The 21,182-nt window shown below is 42.9% G+C and overlaps 1 protein-coding gene across 1 annotated transcript; it reads left to right on the forward strand.

The window, feature by feature from the left end:
* The first annotated feature begins 17,627 nt into the window (after window positions 1-17,627).
* LOC150026297 (uncharacterized) lies at window positions 17,628-18,182 on the forward strand. The gene has a single exon (XM_090303803.1). The coding sequence runs from the start codon at window positions 17,628-17,630 to the stop codon at window positions 18,180-18,182; it is 555 nt and encodes a 184-aa protein (XP_090159929.1).
* Window positions 18,183-21,182: the final 3,000 nt, after the last annotated feature.

The following is a 21,182-nucleotide window of genomic DNA, read 5'->3' on the forward strand; positions in this document are numbered from 1 at the left end:
GGACTCTCCCTGATACTGCCTTATGTCGAACAAATCATAAGACACCCTGGGCGGTGCCTTGTTCACAATGTACTGCTCGACGAAGATCTTTGAAAACTGTTGGAAGTTGGTTATGTGACCCGTAGGCAAGCTCACAAACCATTCCAGCGCCGTTCCCTGGAGTGTGCTCACAAACATCTTGCAGTACACGACATCTGATCCTCTTGACAGCATCATCTGCGTATGGAACATGGTGAGATGTGCCTCAGGATCCTCCACGCCGGTAAAAACAGCCTTCACAGGTACCACACTCGCAGGGATAGGCGTGTCGGTAATCGCCTGAGCGAAAGGCATAGGAAAAACGCGAGGCGGCGTTGACGGCGCGACCTCTTCAGCGACTGGACGCCCTCGCTGCTCCTGAAGAGCTTGACGCAGTTCTTCAGTCACTCTGCTAAGCTCATCATTCCTGGCCCGAGAGGCGACCAGGTCCTCGTGCATTCTCGCCTGCTCTATGTGCGAGGCTTCCACATTCGCCTGCAGCAAACGCATGATTTCCACCATCTGCGCCATAGTCATGGTGCCTTCAGCAGCAATGGGCGCAACTTGACTTGAACGGTTGCTTCTCATTTTTCTCATGAAATCTTGACGAATCACAGAGAGCGATGAACAACACCTTCTTCAGCGACGATCGATTCAGTGATCAATCGGTCAGAACTTCGCGAAACTTCGAAGAACCTCAAGAACACAGCAAACCTTCACAGAAACTCGCAACTCCACCAAAGACCAACGCTTCTTCCACGAAAATCCAAACGAGCAACAGAACTCAGATCTCACCGATCAAAACTCGCGTAAGCAGCAAAAAACTTCACCTCACCGAACAAAAACCCAAACCAACGGTGGAAAACGCGAAATTACCGAACAGAACCTAGATGAACAGCGGACAATGGTTGCACCAGCACACAACCACACAGAAACTGCAGAAACCTCCAAGAAATCACGTTGCGGATGGGAACAGGTTTTACACGGCCCCACGGTAGGCGCCTGATGATCCTGCCTGTTGACCAAAACGCTGGAGCTTTGCCTCGTCAAACTTGGATCGACGTACGCGCCGTGTCAGCCTCCGTTCTTCACCGCGATCTACCTCAAGAACCTGCAAAAGACGAAACGGCGTCGCTGCGGCCGATCGCGCTCCGACGCCCAAGTCAGCGACTGAACCACCAATTACTTAAGAGTAAAACTCAAGAACTCTAAGGAACCGTGACCAGTTCTCTCTCAGTATACTCAAGACTCGCAAGCGTAAAGAAGCAATCTGAACGTGCGTACCTCAGAAGTTCGTTGGGAACTCTTATATACCTGGGCACTTTCTCTCTCTTGGCAGTTACACATCTGGACACGTGGCTCGCATCCAGCTGTACACGTGCCTTCATCTGGAGCATCCTTGACTTGGGCGCTACTTCTGACTCTTCTTTGGCTAAGTTACTTATGCATGATACTACTCAGTGCATAGTTGCCTTGGAGCGTGATCTCTTCTGGATGGCGAGTTCGGGTGCCCTCGTACACACCCTCCCTGTGGTCTCGTCGGCCGCCTTCATGATCTATACTACCTGTTTCACTGTATACGTTCAAGTAAACTGTCCCCCGACCTCATCCTCTGGCCAGCTGGGAAGTGTCCATCTGCCTTCATCTTCGACGATGTCCTTGTTCCGGCGATCTCTAATCACTTGGTCGCCTGGGTTCATATCTGGCGACTTCATCTTCAACTCGGTGACCGCCGGTATAGGTATGATGGAGATCGGAGCACGCCAACTTAATAACTGGCGACTACGCAAACCCCCCGACCTCCTTCCCTCCTGCCAACCAGGTGTCCCATCCAACACGCCTATATCATAGCTCGACGCCACGTCATTACTCCCGACTACCAGGGCGGTACAAAAAGAAAAAGCACCAAAGGATCAAGAAAACAAACACGTAAAACTGTACTCAACACAAAATCAAGAAACCAAAATTATCAATAAAAGGACTACATAGAATCGATAACATTGTTTGGAGAAACATGACTTTGACAAAACTTATAAGGATTCAAAAATCAAAATGACACAAACACAATGTAATAACAACAAGAAAACAGCAAGAAATACCCAAAAATAAACCTAAAACAGAAAGGTAACAACAAGAATGTAAAGTTCTTGAATTAAAAGTGCCAAAACAACTCAAACACAAACAAGAACAAACCTAAGACTCATGATACCACATGATATGATTCCAATAACATGAAAGAGATATTATAAGGACATGTTATGGATTCAACTTGAGTTGGAATATGATTAGGCACTTTCTAAGAATTGGATCAATGTTCTTAACATTCAAGAACTCACCAAATCACAAGTAACCAAGCCAAACTCATAGAAACCCATGAAAAGGCAAATGAATCGATTGAAATACAAAAGAATACAAAAGAACCGAATAGAAACATAAAAGAACACAAATGAACCGATTAAATCTCCATGAAACTCAATTAACAACACAAGAACATCAAACTAAGAAGAACTACCGAATGAAAACACAAAACAAACAAGATTAACCGATTGAAATTGAAAGAAACATCTAAGACATGTTTTAGGATTTGTTTTGGAATGAAAATGGATGAAGAAGATGAAATGAAATAGGGAACTTATATGGTTGGAGTTCTTGGACATGAACACGCCACTTGAAAGATGTAAGGCTCCAAAGATGAGTGTAGATGCCGTCACTTGAGGTTCTAAGAATGCACTCAAGATGAGACTAGAAGAGGAGAAAACACAAGTCTCTCATTCACTCACCAATTTGGGAGAATTTCTTTACTCAAAATATCAAATCTATTATTTAAAGGACTCAAGTCCTCCTTTTTTAGAAGAAATGACTGGTCATGAGTTTACAATGAGTTTACAAGAAGCTTACAAAGGAAGCTATCCAAGGTTTCCTTGCAACCCTTCCACTTCTAGCACCTAAAGTGGAGAATGAAGGGATACCTTCTAGACTTTTCCTAAAGCTAATGTCTAAGGATGCTTTACACAATAGGTTTCCATCTTTAGCATCTTCCTAAACACTATTCTATATTATTTACAAATTTATACAAAAGAAACTATAAAGAGAGATATTAATTGCCTCCCATTCTGGAATGCTTGCAGTCTTCTTTTGGCTTTAGGCTTGGTCTTCTCTTTATTTAAATTCTTCTTTAATTTTTTAGAAGACTAGAAGGAAGAACTTTAAATGTTTGGGTGGATGGCCTCTTCCTCCATTAGTAAAATCCTCTCTTATTTGATCACTGCTTTAGCGGACCAAGGACATGAGGTACCTGTCCACAATGAGTTGAACACCATCTCGGGAGGATTTTCAACAAGGGTGTATTCCACCTCCAAACGTAAGAAGTACACGAGAGAGGTGATGATAGTCAAGGCGTAGAGGGCTGACCAGCCAACCAAACCCAATCTCTACTTTATCAGTGCTTATTTGGGGGATGTGGTCCCACACGAGGATGATACAGTAGTGATATCTGTCGTCACCATGGGAAGAAGAGTACATCGAGTTCTCATTGACCAGAGGAGCTTAGCTGACGTGATGTTTTGGGTAACATTTAATAACTTGTTGTTGTCACCAGACCAGTTAAGACCATATGATGGTTGCTTGTTTGGCTTTGTTGGAGATCATGTGGAGGTGCGAGGACATGTGGAGCTAAGGACGACCTTCTCAAATGGCGTCTCATCTTGCACGATTAGTATCATGTATTTAGTTGTTAATGTTGTTTCGGCCTATAACTTACTTTTGGGAAGGTCCTCCTTAAACAGGTTAGGCGTGGTGGCCTCGACGAGGCACATGAAGATGAAGTTACCCTCTCTCGTGGGAGGGGTGATCTGTTAGAATGTTTGGCTTTAAACGAGAGGGGGGTGAATTGTTTAAAAGGGGTTTTTGAAAACTTTTTAAGCTAGAATGAAATTCTTTGCAAGAAACCAGATTAGGAATTCAGTTAGCCAATAAACAAAGCTCAAAACAGTAAAGCACCAGAAAAACAATCTGTTGTTTCTGCGAAACAATCGGTTGTTTATACCAGTAAAACAATAACAACTGAATTTAAAAGAGTTTAGGAGAAGAAAGAGATACACAAATAGTTTATACTGGTTCACTCTTAAACCAAGAGCTACATCCAGTCCCCAGAATCCACTAGCAATCCACTAAGCAATCAATTACAGATTACACACAAACACCACCAAAGAAGTGACCTTTATCCCCTCAAGAAACACACTTCCTTTGGCTCAGCACACCCACCAAGAATGTTGATCTTGACAACCTCAAGAGCACACAACCCTTATTGGCTTTACAACACCAGAATGTACAAAGTATTCAGAACGAATTACACTTGTTACAAAATGAATTGAAATCAATACAGATTTAATCTGTTGAACCAAGTGGTGTTCAAGCTTTGAAGAATCCAAACCCTTTGAAGGATGATTGAAGCCTTGGTTGAGCTTGGTGTTGATGTGCTGGTTTAGTATAGTTTTGGGGTAGTTTGAGTATTGTAATCCAACCCTTGATCGAATCTAAAGCATAAGCATCTCAATCTTTGTGAAAGTAAAATGTTTTCAAACTAAGTTAAAACAATCGATTGTTTTGTCGAAACAACCGATTGTTTGTACTTAGATGTTTTGAGAAAAAGATTGAAAACTGTTTTTGAAATGGTTGAACTGTTAAGAACCAAAACAATCGATTGATTCGAAGAAATAACCGATTGTTTATTTTGGGACCATAACAGAACAAATGTTTTATCTTTGACTTAGCTTTAAATGATTTAACTGCTTACGCTCCAGTCATTAAATGTTTTGACCAATCTTTTAATGCAATTTAAGAGTTTGTTAAGATTTGATAACAAACTACATCTTTGAATAAATTCAGAAAAACAGATTTGAGAAAAAATCTTTGACAAGTTTTTGCTAAGAGTTTTTGAGTTTTTCAAAGAGCTGAGATTGCTGAAGTTTGTGATTGATCAAAGTTGTGGAATAGGATTCTGCTTTTATTGATTTCAGATTATCTTCTGTAACAAGTTTAATCCTTGTACTTTATAAAACAAGTTTCGTTTTTGTGTTTGCTGATATTGGCTGTGTGTTCTTGAGGGGATCAAAATCAACAATCTTGGTGTTAGTGTGTTGGCCAAGAAGAGTGTGTGCCTTTAGGTGTTCAAGGTCATTCTCTTGGTTGTTGTGTAAGTGATCAAGTTGTGATTGCTTAGTGGATTTCCCCAGGGTTTTTGAGAAGACTGGATGTAGCTCTGAGTTTGGAGTGAACCAGTATAAACATCTGTTTGCAATCTCTTTATCCCTATCTCTTTAAATTCGGTTTTGATATTTGATAACTGGTATAAACAACTGATTGTTTCGGTAAAACAACCGATTGTTTTTCCAGTGTTGTGCCTTTGCTTTATGTTTTGAAAAACTGATTTCTTAATCAAGGTTTTCTTGAAGTATTTTCATTCTAGGCTTAAAAGTTTACGAAAATCTTTCTTAAACAATTCACCCCCCTCTCGTTTAAGGCCATATATTCTAACAATTGGCATCAAGAGCTTGGTTCTTGAAAGATATTCAAGTTGATCAAAAATCTTTTTTCTATGGCTGGAAAACTATCTTTTGAGGAAGGTGCTTCAATCTACAAACCACCTTTATTTTGTGGATTGAACTATAAGTTTTGGGAAGCAAGAATGAAAATCTTTATTGAATCTATTGATCAAAGAATTTGGGATTCAATTGAGAATGGTCCTTACATTCCAAAGTTCAAAAAGAATAATTCTTTCATTGCAAAACCTTTGTCTCAATGGACAAATGATGAATGTAAGATGGCCCAGCTTGATCGGTCTGCTCAAAACATTATAGCTTCTGCACTAGATACTAATGAATTATTCAGGATATCAAAGTGCAAAACTGCTAAGGATATGTGGGACACACTCAAGGCTGCTCATGAACCAAAGGAAGCAATGACAAAGAGTCAAGCAAGAAGGAAAAGAAGGCAAAATAAGAAAAGCCTCAATATTTGCTTCATGGCCAGAAGGGAGGATGACTCAAGTAGTGTAAGTTCATCAAACTCCTCAAACTCTGAAAATTATGGTCAATTGCTTCAAGCCTTTCAAGAAACACATGAAGAAGCCAACCGATTGGCTCTCTTGAACAATCGGTTAAAAGAAAAGAACAACTGGCTTGAAAACAGAGTAAAGGCACTGGAAGAGGAATTAGAAAATTCAAAAACAGATTTTGAAAATCTAGAAATCATTTACAAAAACTCCTCGTGCAAGTGTGATACTCTAGTTTGTGAAAATTGCGAAAATCTTGAAAAGAAGGTCCACTATCTTGTTAAAACAGTGGATAAGCTTTCTAAAGGCCAATCCAACTTTAAGAGTGTTCTAGCATCTCAAAACTGTGTTTTTGGAAAAGCTGGATTGGGTTTTAATCCACAAAACAAACAAGATAGATTTTCAAAATCATTTTCGAAAATGCCAGAAAAACAATCGATTGGACCATCGAAACAACCGATTGTTACATGCTTCTATTGCATGAAAAGAGGCCATTCTGTGAGGTTTTGTAAAATCAGAAAACATGTTGTTCCTGAAGGTCTTATAAACTGGATTCCTAAGGGAAATAAAGCTTTAATTGATGAGTATAAACCAGATGGACCTACATTCATAAGGGGACCAAATCTTTGTACTTGAAAATATCTTTTGTAGAAAATCTTGGAGGAGAGCAAGCAACTATGGTACTTGGATAGTGGATTCTCCAAGCACATGACAGGGGACAAATCAAAGTTCCTGAGTATCTCCTTTAAGTAAGAGGGTCATGTCATCTATGGAGACAACAAAAAAGGAAGAATTCTTGGGAGAGGATCCATAGGAGACGAGAACATCTTGGTAATCCATGATGTGCTTTTTGTAGAAGGACTAAAGCACAATCTACTGAGCGTTAGCCAACTATGTGACAAGGGATATCAAGTGATGTTCAAATCAAACACATGTGAAATCTGTCTACCCAACACCAAAGAGGTAATGTTGGTAGGTAAGAGAGTTAATAATGTGTATCTTCTAGATATCTCTTCACCATGTTCTATTGGATGTCTTCTATCCAAGCAAGATGAATCTTGGCTTTGGCATAGAAGAATTGCCCATATTCACATGAATCATTTGAACAAGCTAATTTCAAAAGATCTTGTGATTGGGTTGTCAAAACTCAAGTTTGAGAGGGATCACATTTGTGAAGCATGCCAAAAAGGGAAACAAGTGAAAAGTTCTTTCAAAATTAAAAATGTTGTTTCATCTTTGAGACCTCTTGAACTTCTTCACATGAATCTCTTTGGACCCTCAAGAACTATGAGTCTTGGTGGAAATTATTATGCCCTTGTTATTGTTGATGACTTTTCTAGGTACACTTGGACTCTTTTCTTGGAATCAAAGAGTGATGCCTTTTCTGCATTCAAAAAGCTAGCAAGAAGGCTACAAAATACAAAGAACAGCAACATAGGTTCTATTAGAAGTGATCATGGAGGAGAATTTCAGAATGAGAAGTTTAGCAAATTCTGTGAGAAGTTGGGAATTCTGCATAATTTCTCTGCTCCAAGAACACCACAGCAGAATGGAGTGGTAGAAAGGAAGAACAGGTCTCTTGAAGAGCTTGCAAGGACAATGCTTAGTGAATCATCACTTCCTAAGTACTTTTGGGCAGATGCAGTGAGCACCTCTTGTTATGTGATGAATAGGGTGCTTATAAGGCCTATTTTGAAGAAAACTCCATATGAACTCTTCAATGGAAGGAAGCCTAACATCAGTCATCTCAAAGTCTTTGGCTGCAGCTGTTTCATCCTCAACAATGGAAAGGAAAACTTGGGAAAGTTTGATGAGAAAGCGGACCTAGGTATCTTCATAGGTTATTCACTCACAAGTCATACATATAGAGTCTACAACAAGAGGTTGATGACTGTAGAAGAATCAGTTCACGTTGTCTTTGATGAGGTAGATCACAAAATCAATCAAATCCCAAAGACCAGTGCTGAGGAAGATGAACAGAGCATCAGTTTGGAGAAGCTGAAAATCTGTGCAGAAAAACAACCGGTTGATTCGCAGAAACAACTGGTTGATTCGCAGAAACAACCGATTGAAATTCTGCAACAGAGTGAGCTGCCCAAGGAGTGGAGGGTTCCTAGAGATCTGTTAGTGGATAACATCATAGGGCAGATAAAGGAAGGTGTCTCCACACGTAGCTCCATCTCAAACTTCTGCAGGCACACAACTTTTGTCTCTCAAATTGAACCAAAGTCAATTGAGGAAGCTCTCAAGGATGAGAAGTGGGTTGAAGCTATGCAGGAAGAGCTGAATCAGTTTGCAAGGAATGAGGTATGGTTTCTTGTCCCTAAAACTAATGAAATGAATGTTATTGGTTCGAAATGGGTTTTCAGGAACAAGCTAGATGAGGATGGTGTGATCACAAGAAACAAAGCAAGGCTAGTTGCAAAAGGCTACAATCAAGAAGAAGGCATAGATTATGGTGAAACCTTTGCTCCTGTTGCTAGATTGGAGGCTGTGAGACTGCTGCTGGCTTTTGCATGTATGAGTGGTTTTAAACTCTTCCAAATGGATGTCAAGAGTGCCTTCTTGAATGGCTACATCAATGAGGAAGTCTATGTAGATCAACCACCGGGCTTTGAAGATCATAAGTATCCCAACCATGTCTTCAAGTTGAAGAAAGCTTTGTATGGACTGAAGGAAGCTCCAAGGCAGTGGTATGAGAGGCTTAGCAACTTTCTGCTATCCCATGGATATAAAAGAGGAATGGTAGACAAGACAATCTTCATCAAGAAGTCAAATGCAGAAATAATTCTTGTACAAATCTATGTTGATGATATCATCTTTAGTGCTACACAAGATAGTTTGTGTGAAGAATTTGTGGCTACAATGAAAGGTGAGTTTGAAATGTCTATGATGGGAGAACTGTCTTTCTTTCTTGGATTACAGGTTAAGCAAACAAAGGATGGTATCTTCTTAAGTCAATCAAAGTATTGCAAGGAGATTCTCAAGAAATTTGAAATGGAAAGTTGCAAAGAAGCAAACACTCCAATGCCATCAAGCTGTTACATGGATGTGGATGCTGCTGGAAAGAGTGTAGATCAAACAAAATACAGAGGATTGATTGGATCTTTGCTTTATCTAACAGCTAGTAGGCCGGACATCATGTTTGCGGTGTGTCTATGTGCAAGATATCAAGCAAATCCTAAAGAGTCACACTTCAAAGCTGCAAAAAGAATTCTGAAATATCTCAAAGGAACATCATTTGTAGGATTATGGTATCCTTCTCACTCTCAAATTCATTTAATTGGTTATTCAGATTCCGACTTTGCAGGTTGCAAGCTAGATAGAAAGAGCACAAGTGGCACTTGCCACCTTCTTGGCTCAAGCCTAATCTCATGGCATAGCAAGAAGCAAGCATGTGTTGCTCTCTCTACTTTGTTGCTGGAAGCTGTTGTGCACAGATCTTATGGCTCAAACAACAACTTGCAGACTTTGGATTACAAATCAGCAAGGTTCCTTTGATGTGTGATAACATAAGTGCCATCAATCTTACCAAAAATCAGATTCAGCACTCAAGGGCCAAACATATTGAGATAAGGCATCATATCATCAGGGATCATGTACACAATAGGGACTGTGAAGTGAAGTTTGTGGAGACCAAACTGTAGTTAGCTGACATCTTCACAAAACCGTTACCAAAAGAGAGGTTTTTCTTCTTAAGAAATGAGTTAGGTATTCTTGATCTTAATAATCTCTCCTAAATCTGTTTTTGATACAGGCTAAAGTCTATTTGTGAAGACAAATAGGGGGAGAATTAATTGGTTCTTGTATATCTTTATTTGATACTGTATAATCTGTTAAAAATCTCTGATGTGAAAGTGTTTTCTACTGCTGCTGACTAAAACAACCGATTGTTTCGTGTAAACAACCGATTGTTTATCATGCTTTATGCTTGGAATATGTAAAAATCTAACTTGCTGCTGTAAGAAGCATTGGATAGTATAAATGCTATTTTTGCAGGTACTGCTTCAGATTCAATCAGATCAAACACGAGCACCAGGGATTTGTCTTCATCAAATAGGGGGAGATTGTTGAACCAAGTGGTGTTCAAGCTTTGAAGAATCCAAACCCTTTGAAGGATGATAAAAGCCTTGGTTGTGCTTGGTGTTGATGTGCTGGTTTAGTATAGTTCTGGGGTAGTTTGAGTATTGTAATCCAACCCTTGATCGAATCTAAAGCATAAGCATCTCAATCTTTGTGAAAGTAAAATGTTTTCAAACTAAGTTAAAACAACCGATTGTTTTGTCGAAACAACCGATTGTCTGTACTTAGATGATTTGAGAAAAAGATTGAAAACTGTTTTTGAAATGGTTGAACTGTTAAGAACCAAAACAACTGATTGATTCGAAGAAACAACCGATTGTTTATTTTGGGACCATAACAGAAAAACTGTTTTATCTTTGACTAAGCTTTAAATGATTTAACTGCTTACGCTCTAGTAATTAAATGCTTTGACCAATCTCTTAATGCAAATTAAGAGTTTGTTAAGATTTGATAACAAACTACATCTTTGAATAAATTCAGAAAAACAGATTTGAGAAAAAGTCTTTGACAAGTTTTTGCTAAGAGTTTTTGAGTTTTTCAAAGAGCTGAGATTGCTGAAAGTTTGTGATTGATCAAAGTTGTGGAATAGGATTCTGCTTTTATTGATTTCAGATTATCTTCTGTAACAAGTTTAATCCTTGTACTTTGTAAAACAAGTTTCGTTTGTGTTTGCTGAGATTGGTTGTGTGTTCTTGAGGGGATCAAGATCAACAATCTTGGTGTTAGTGTGTTGGCCAAGGAGAGTGTGTGTCTTTAGGTGTTCAAGGTCATTCTCTTGGTTGTTGTGTAAGTGATCAAGTTGTGATTGCTTAGTGGATTTCCTCAAGGTTTCTGAGAAGACTGGATGTAGGTCTGGGTTTGGAGTGAACCAGTATAAACATCTGTGTGCAATCTCTCTATCCCTATCTCTTTAAATTCAGTTTTGATATTTGATAACTGGTATAAACAACCGATTGTTTCGGTAAAACAATCGATTGTTTTTCCAGTGTTGTGCCTTTGCTTTATGTTTTGAAAAACTGATTTCTTAATCAAGGTTTTCTTGAAGTATTTTCATTCTAGGCTTAAAAGTTTATGAAAATCTTTCTTAAACAATTCACCCCCCCTCTCGTTTAAGGCCATATATTCTAACATAATACTATTCTACTCTCTCTTGAGAAAACCAAAGCTCAAAGGTGAAAACTCAAATCTTGAAAGCAATCTCTGAAAAACTCAAATCTGTTTTTTTCTTTCCTTGTTTGTTATAAAACATTATCAAACTATTTATAGCTTTCAAATAAATGGTCAAAGCATTTAAAACAGGAGCGCATTCAGTTTGAAAATCATTTAAAGCACACTTAACTAACAAAACAGATTATGTTAAGATTTTCAAACAAACAATCGATTGATTCGATTGTTTTGGTTTAACAGCAAGTCAACCAACCAAAACAGTTTTCAACCTTTTCAAAACACCTAAGTGTAAAACAATCGGTTGTTTCGACAAAACAACAGGTTGTTTTTCACTTAGTTTGAAAAACACTTTAAACTTAAAAGATTTGAAAAGACTTAAGCTTTAGATTCAACAAAGAGTGGATTACAAAGATAAACTACCTAGATCCTACTCTAAAACACAACAGCAACATCAAGCAACTTCAGCCCTCCATCAAACACTAGGATTTGGATTCTTCAAAGCTTTTGATCACACTTGATTCAACATGATCATCATCAGGTTTGACCAAAAGGCGGCAAGGAAGTGCTATGAGATTAGCTGATGAACAGAAGGGGAGTGTGTACGGTCACCGTCCAGGCGCGGATGCCAGAGGTGATCACCCGAGATGTGGTCACCAACGAAAGCCGACATGGGCCTGCTGGTGAGGTTTAGAAGAAGGTGATCAAGGGGAAGAAGTTCAAGCTCGGTACATCGCTAGGCCAAGTGATGTGAGTTGATTTTAGGATTTTTCATTTAGGTGACACTTTAGATTTATGATTGAGATTTTTAAGCAATTAAGAGTAAAAACCTAAGGAAAATCCCCATTGGACATTAACTTAACCAAATGGTTAAGTAGATGTGAAGGTTCATTTCACAAAGGCAAACGGAAAAAGACAATTATAATGTAAAGATGATGACAATTATAGGTGCGGAATTAACAAGGAAAGCAAGAACAAAATGTAAGAACCGAATAGATAAAAGGAACCAAAAAGAAGAACATATTTATGAATTGAATGGAATGACAATGGAAGGAAAAGATGAAGGAAAAGGAAGCTTATGAGAAATGGAGTTGGAAGCACGCCACTTGGATGATGAAATAACTCCAAGATAAGTGTTGGAAGTCGCCACTTGAGAGCTCTCAATTTCTCACAAGATAAGACTAAAAGACTAAGAGGACAAGCCTCACTAGCATCTCACACAAAATGTGCAGAGTAACTTTTCTCTATTTCATTCAACTTGTCAAATACACTAGGTAGGCCTCTTATTTATAGGTGAAGGAGCCTTGGAGAACAAGCTAAAGGGGTAGGATGGGAAAAGGGAAAAAATGGGCAGCCTTAGGGTTTGACTAAGTCAAACCCGCATCCTATGCTTGTCCTTCTTGAAACTAGGTCAAAATGCCTTCCAAAAAGGCTAGGAAAAAGCTAAAATTCTACCCACACCCCCTATTATGCTAAAGGTACCTTATTCTAGCCTATATTTCTATTTGGACCCCTAGAGTGAGCCCAATTTATTTACAACATATTCTAATCATTAAGAAGACCAGCAGGAAGAACTTTAGATGCTCTGGTCTTTGTCCAATTCTCCCTCTGGTGAGGTCTCTACTTTGAGATGACTTCTCATTGTGTAAATTAGCATCATTGGTCATCTTCTTGTTGGCTTGGTTTGCATCACCAAGAGTTGCAAGACAAGATCGTTGACGTAATAATAAGGCACATGAGTGCTTTTGCCTGGTCTCTGCAGACATGCCTGGGATAGATCCTAAATTCTTATGTCATAGACTCACCATGGATGAGAAGGTCAGGCCAGTAATACAGAGAAGAAGGAAGCTCAACGAAGAGAGACGTCTAGTCATCAAAGAAAAAACACAAAAGCTCTTGAAAGCTGGCAACATAAGAGAAATCCAGTACCCTGAGTGGCTAGAAAACCTGGTATTGGTGAAGAAGGCAAATGGAAAGTAGAGGATGTGCGTCGACTTTACAGACCTGAATAAGGCCTGTCCCAAGGATTCATATTCGTTGCCCAACATAGATTCCTTGGTGGACAGCGCTTCAAGTTGTCGACTGCTGAGCTTTCTACATGCGTTCTCAGGGTACAATCAGATTCGCATGCACCCCTGTGATTGGTGCAAGACCGCCTTCATGACGGAGCTCTCCAACTATTGTTATAAGGTCATGCCTTTTGGGTTGAAGAATGTCAGTGCCACCTATCAGAGGTTGATTGACAGGATTCTCACCCCCATGAGTGGGCGAAACGTACAAGCCTACAGAGAAAACATGGTCGTCACCTTAATAGAAAAAGATCAGCACGTTGCTGATTTGGAAGAGCTATACACCACAATAACAAAGTATAACCTGAAGTTGAACCTAGAGAAGTGTGTGTTTAGGGTAGAAGCAGGAAAGTTGTTGGGGTTGCTCCTCACTAAACGAGGGATAGAAGTGAACCCGTAAAAGTGTGCAACAATCATAGGGATGAGGAGCCCTACCACGGTGAAAGAAGTGCAGCAGGTGACTGGGTGTATGGTCGCCTTGTCCAGGTTCTTATCAGTAGGAGGAGATAAGGGGTACCCTTACTTTCAGTGCTTGGAGAAGAACAACCGTTTCACATGGACCTAGGAGTGAGAGGATGCGCTCCTCAAGTTGAAGGAGTGTCAGGCCAGCCCACTTGTCCTATGTAAGCCGCTACCAAGTACCCCCTTTCCTCTCTATTTCGCAATTACAAATCGAGCAATCAGCTCGGTCATCGTGCAGGAGCAAGATTAGGCTCGAAGGCCTATTTATTTTGTGAACAAGGTGCTACAAGGGTCGGATGTACGATATCAAGCCATTGAGAAGGCAGCCTTGGCATTGATATTTGCAGCTCAGCAGCTACACCCTTATTTCCAGAGTTTCACTGTGATAATAATGACCGATCTCCCAATCCACAAAGTCCTCTAGAAGCCCAATATAGCAAATCGGATGATGCACTGGACAGCCAAGTTGTTTGAGTTCGATGTGCAATACGAGCCCAAGGGGCCTATCAAGGGTCAGGTATATGTTGATTTCGTGGTAGATTTATCCTCATAAGCCACCCAAGTAGACGGTGGTGATTTTCAGTGGGTCCTCTCGATGGATGGATCTTTCAACCAACAAGGTAGCGATGTTGGGATTATTCTAGAGGGACCTAACGGAATGTTGATCGAGTTAGCCCTGAGATTCGCATTTAAGGCCAGCAATAACCAGGCTAAGTACGAAGCCTTGGTAGTTGGAATGTTGCTGGCCAAAGAATTGGGCGCTCGAAGCTTGTTGGTAAAAAGTGACTCGTTGTTGGTGACCAGGCAAGTCATAGGTGAGTATCAGGCTAAAGATCCACAAATGGCCTCGTAGTTGCGGTACGTTACACTTTTGAGGGAAGCTTTCCCCACGTTCAGCTGGTGCATGTCCCAAGGGAGCAGAAGGCCTGAGCATACCTACTATCCAAGATGGCAAGCTCGGGAAAGGGGGGCCGACAGAGGTCAGTTATTCAGAAGACGCTAAAGTCAACCAGGACCGTTACAGATGGAACAACAGAGGTCAATCATGTAGAAACTTTGGAGGTCAGCCTGGTAAAAGGAAGGAGGCATCAATCGTTGACACAAGAAACGTTGAAGGTGCCCAAAATAAGCGTTTATGGCTTGTCGGGGGAAAAGTCTTTAGAAGTCCTACAGGTCGACGCAGTGGAGACCTGGATGACGCCATACCAGTGCTACCTTCCAGATGGTATGCTCTCGAAAGAGCCCACAAAGGCAAAGGCGGACAAGAGGAATGCAGGAAGGTATACCCTGGTTGATGGAAAGCTATTCCATCATGGCAACACGCATCCCGTCCTCACCTGTGTAATGAGAATAAAAAAGATACTATTAATAGGAGGAATGGTCAAGGACCAAAATACTTGAAGTTCTTCTTATTAGTATTCTTAATATGGGGGTCCAAGCCCAATCCCGAGCCCAAGAAGCCCAAGTCCAACCCATGAGGGGCAAGGCCAAGCATTAAATAAATGAGCATCATTGGATGTCTCTATTTGTAATTTCCATTTGTATAGTTTTTAGTAGAATATTAATGGAGGGTGTAGATATTAAAATAAGGGGTGCTTGTCTCGACCAGTCCTCGGTCATTGACCCAGAGACCGACCTCAGACATCACGCACCAGTGCTTGGTAATGGAAGGGGACACGAGAGGTGGGCCCCAGACACACCTACCAAAGGGTTGGTTAGTCTTTGGATACTGGTATGCTAAGCCCCGATGTTGGAGATCGATATCGGACCTTGCTAGTAGAGGGAGAAGATCGGACATCAGTGGTCTGAATGTTATAAAGGGCCACGTACAGTGGGCCTTAGAGTTACGTTGAGTTAACAGCTAAGACATGAGATGTGTGGGAAGCCTAAGTCACGAAGGATCCATTTACGTGGTGTGTATAGCACATGCTGGCGCGACACGTATGAATAATCCTGGGAGGCGTTAAAGCCCATTAGGGTTATGGTTTCCAGGAAAGCTGCATGCACGACACGTGAATACTTAGGGCACTCACGAAACAGATGGCGCTAGAGAATAGGTGCACAAGTTGGTACCCAAGCGGCCACTCTATTATTCATTGCACTCCAGTTAAGGAAGGTTCCATCTGCCAGATACGCTAAGATTACCTAAATAGCGGCGTAGGGACGTTTTCCAAGGAACCCTAGATGAGGGTAACAGCAGAAAGGTAAACCCTAGTTTCAGCCTATATAAAGGGTGCCAAGAACCCTAGCAAGGTACATAGATTCTACGACTAAAGTTAATATACACTCTTGGTGTTTCTTTGCCCTAATACTGACTTGAACGTCGAAGTGCAAACGGCCGTTTGCACGCTAGGGCGCCCCTTTGCTTTGCAGGTGAGAAGTTTCTTGATCAAGAAGGCACGATTCTCAAGCAAGATCGAAAGGCCAAAGCAGTTGTTGGAGTCAACTGGCGAAGGGAGTCAACTGGCAGGAACATTTAGCGCCCACCGTGGGGCCCGTTAAAAAAAGGTCTCACTCATAATCACATTAGGAGTCTTTACCAGCGATATGGGGAGTACGAGGCAAGGAACTGTTGGATCCGCAGGAGTTATGCCCTCCTGAGGGGACAAAGTTACCACACAGCAAATCTTGGACACCATGCGTGCCCTCCAAGCGGAGGTGGCGGCTTCCAGGGTTGAAATTTCCGCGTCGCGAGCGGACAACGCAGAACTGCGCAGAGCCAACGAAGAACTGCGCAGGGATTTGCAACAAGTAGGGGAGCGCGCGGCGGACGAACGTGCCCCACCTGTACCACTTAGGGCACGTCTCATGCCGTTCTCGCAAACAATCATGGATACGGCATTACCAACAACATCTCTGGGCCCGAAGGTCTCCTTCACAGGAGTAGAGGACCCAAAGGCGCATCTCACAGCGTTCCACACCCAGATGATGCTTACAGGAGGATCAGATGCTGTGTACTGCAAGTTGCTTATGAGCACGTTGGCAAGCGCGGCGTTGGAATGGTTCATTAGCCTTCCCGACGGACACATCACCACCTTTGACCTGTTCACAACGCTGTTCAGGGAGCAATACCTTGTTAATAAGGCCCCTACCCAGTTTTCTTACGATGTTTATGACATCAAACAGTACTAGGGGGAGTCCATGAAGGACTACCTGATCAAGTTTGGGGTTCAAATGGTGAGATTGAAACCCACTGATGAGGCCATGACGGTACACGCCTTCATCAAAGGAATGTTGCCTGGACCTTTCAGTGAATCGTTGCTAAGATTCTACCCGAAGACGTTCACTGAGATTAGACGTCGAGCGTTAGCACACATCGCCACAGACGATCGGGTAACGCAGAAACAAGGTCTTGTCGGTCCTGTCCGACCTCGTGCGGCGGCACGACCTCAACCTATTAGGGTGCACGAGGCAACCACAGAGTAAAAGGGGTGGGAAAACCCTACGAATGGGCTCAGGCGGGGACATGCGCATGAAAGGACCCACCCCCAAAGCGTAATTTTCAAGTAGAACTCAAGGAGTTGATCGCTATCTCGAACATAGCGGCAAGACTGAAGGGACCGGTGAAGACCGACAAGAAGATGGGGCCCAATAAGACTAGGCAAATGACCACTACATTCACAATTGTTTAGCCCTGGCACACCAGCTAGATGAGCTAGTAAAGAGCGGCTTCTTGAAGGATTATCTTCAAAAACCACAGGACGATCAGGCGTTGGTAACCGCAGGGGCGGATCAAGGGCACGAGGTGCCCATTCACAGGGAGGTACGCACGAGACGTGATGGCTGTGGAGGTACAGCAGTTAGACCAGACCCCCGATGTCAACCTCGTCTTCACCAAGGCCGACCTCCAAGATGTCATACCTCATGACAATGACCCGATAGTGATCTCACTAGTCACTGTAGGAAGGAAGATGCATCGCGTCCTCGTGGACCAAGGGAGTTCGGTCGATGTGATGTTCTGGACGACCTTCAAGAAGTTACAACTATCCACAGACCAGCTAAGGCCCTACACCGGATGTTTGTATAGTTTTGCAGGGGACCAGGTGGAGGTTCGTGGGTATATAAAGTTAAGGACGACATTAACGGACGGCACGACCTCGCGCACAACCAACATCAGGTATCTCGTTGTTAATGCTCCATCGGCTTACAATATACTGTTAGGTATGCCAACTTTGAACAGGATTAGAGCAGTTGCCTCCACAAGGCACATGAAGATAAAAATTCCATCCTTTGAGGGTGTAGTGATCACCATTAAGTCTGACCAGAAAGAGGCTAAGAAGTGCTACGAAAACAGCCTCAAGACAAAAAGAGGGTTGTTCGTTGTTACAACATAGGCCCCAAGGGAAGAAGGGATCGTCCGTGCAGAGATCGCCCGGAAGAAACGACTCGAGCCCGCTAGAGACATAGTGGAAAGAGAGATCGGTGGTAAGAAGTTCAAACTTGGACGATCTTTGAGCCCAGAATCGCAGGATCAGGTTGTTGAGGTCATAGCAAGGCACCTTGACGCTTTCGCGTGGTCAGCCTATGACATGCCCGGGATAGACCCTGACTTCCTGTGTCACCGTCTCACCATGGATCCCTCAGTCCGACCTGTTCGCCAGAGAAGGCGAAAGTTTAATGAAGAAAGGCGTCAGGTCGTGAGGGAAGAAACGAAGAAGCTATTGAAGGCTGGCCACTCTAGGGAAATTCAATACCCCGAATGGCTAGCTAACGTGGTATTAGTAAGGAAGGCCAGCGGGAATTGGAGGATGTGCGTGGACTTCATAGACCTCAACAAGGCATGTCCGAAGGACTCCTACCCGTTGCCCAATATTTATGCCTTGGTAGACAGCGCCTCTGGATGCAGACTCCTCAGCTTCCTAGACGCTTTCTCTGGCTACAACCAGATCATGATGCACCCCAGAGACGAGTGCAAGACAGCGTTTATGACAGAATTGTCTTGTTATTGCTACAAGGTAATGCCCTTTGGGCTAAAGAATGCAGGTGCCACCTACCAGCGGTTGATGGACAGAGTACTAGCACCCATGTTAGGGCGGAATGTCCAAGCATACATAGACGATATGGTGGTCACCTCCTAGCTGAAGGAAACGTAGCTGACCTGGAAGAGTTGTTTACCACAATAGCGAAGTACAGGTTGAAGCTGAACCCAGAGAAGTGTGTGTTCAAGGTTGAGGTAGGCAAGTTCTTAGGTTTCCTACTCACTGAACGTGGGATAGACGCAAATCCTGAGAAGTGTATCGTGATAAAAGCTATGAGAAGCCCGATCTCGGTGAAAGAAGTGCAGCAGTTGACAGGACGCATGGACGCTCTATCCAGATTTGTGTTGGCAGGAGACAACGGGCACCCTTACTTCTAGTGCCTGAAGAGAAACAGTAGGTTCGTGTGGACTCGGGAGTGCAAAGAGGCGTTCGTAAAGCTGAAGGAGTACTTGGCCAGTCCACCAGTGTTGTGCAAGCCAAAGTCAGGTACCCCGCTCCGCCTATACTTCGTGGTCACAGAGAAGGCGATCAGTTCGGTCCTATTGCAGGAGCAAGACCAAGTGCCAAGGCCGATCTATTTCGTCAACAAGGTGCTGCAAGGGCCAGAGGTGAGATACCAGGCCTTAGAAAAGGCAGCCCTGGCAGTATTATTCTCAGCGTGAAGACTTTGCCACTACTTCCAGAGCTTCACTATGATAGTGATGACGGACCTTCCAATCCGCAAGTTCTTACAAAAGCCAGATGTGGCAGGCAGAATGGTGCGGTGGGCGATAGAGTTGTCTGAGTTTGACGTATAGTATGAGCCTAGAGGCCCCATCAAGGGCTGAATTTACGCAGACTTTGTAGTAGAGCTCTCCTCGGCAGCCGCACACCAAGAAGGAGCAAGTTTCAGATGGGTGCTTTCTGTAGATGGTTCCTCAAACCAACAGGGTGGTGGGGTTACTGTCATCTTGGAAGAACCAGATGGGTTGCTGATTGAGCAGGCCCTATGGTTTGCTTTCAAGGCCAGTAACAACCAAAAAGAATATGAGGCCCTGATCGTTGGAATGTTGTTGGCCAAGAAGATGGGAGCGAAGGGGTTGCTGGCAAAAAGCGACTCTTTGTTGGTTACAGGTCAAGTCACGGGGGAGTACCAAGCTAGAGATCCTCAGATGGCTGCATACGTAGAGTACATTTAGGTCCTAAAAGAGTCGTTCAAGGTGTTCGAGTTAGTCCACGTACCCAGAGAACAAAATACCGGAGCCGACTTGCTTGCAAAGCTCGCTAGTTCGTGCAAGGGGGAAAGGCAAAGGACAGTAATTCAGGAAACCCTGAAAGCACCTCGAACCACCACGAACAACGTGGCAGAAGTCCAACAGGTTAGCACATCAGAAGGGATAAGAAGGAGTCATCAGTCGTTAACGCAGGAAACGGTGAAAACACCCAAAATAAGCAAGTACCCGGTTGTTGGGGAGACAGCGTGGCAAATTTACCAGGTCAAATCAGGAGAAACCTGGATGACGGCTTACCAACGCTACTTGGCTGACAAAGTACTCCCGATATAACCTGCAGAAACTCGAAAAATCAAGAAAAATTCGAGCAAGTACACCTTGATCGATGGGAAGTTGTTCAGGCATAGATTCACCCATCCTATCTTGGCATGTGTAAACGGTGAACAATGCACGCGCATCATGGCAGAACTACATGAAGGGATATGCGGTAGCCACATTGGTGGTCGATCTCTCTCATCAAAGGCCATTCGTGCAAGGTCTTACTGGCCAACCATGAGGGAAGATTGCACAAGGTACGTCCAGCGATCCAAGCAGTGCCAACAACATGTCAATTGGCACAAGGCGCCCCCAGAGAAGTTGAGATCGATCTACAGCCCATGGTCGTTTCATACCTGGGGGATCGATATTCTGGGGCCTTTCCCTTTGGCGGTACGGCAGATGAAGTACCTCGTGGTTGCCATAGAATATTTCACGAAGTGGATCGAGGCTGAGCTCATCGCACAGATCACAACCCATAAGGTCTAGCACTTCGTATGGAAGAACATAGTGTGCCGCTTTGGGATCCCGAAGAGGTTGGTATCCGACAATGGTACCCAGTTTGCAAGCTAGCAATTGGGCAAGCTATGTGCAGAGTTGGGAGTGAAGCAGGTGTTCGCATCAGTAGAACACCGCCAGACGAACGAACAGGTCGAGTCAGCCAACCGAGTCCTACTCAGAGGGCTGAAGTGAAGGTTGGACAAAGCCAAGGGGACCTGGGCGAAAGAGGTTCTTAGAATCGTGTGGGCCTACCACACTACTCCCCAGTCTACAACCAGGGAAACACCTTTAAGCTTGGTGTATGGATCGGACGCTATGATTCCGGTAG

This window comes from Phaseolus vulgaris, chromosome 6 (genome assembly GCF_051622355.1).
Source record: "Phaseolus vulgaris cultivar YP4 chromosome 6, ASM5162235v1, whole genome shotgun sequence".
In the NCBI taxonomy this organism is placed as follows: Eukaryota; Viridiplantae; Streptophyta; class Magnoliopsida; order Fabales; family Fabaceae; genus Phaseolus; species Phaseolus vulgaris.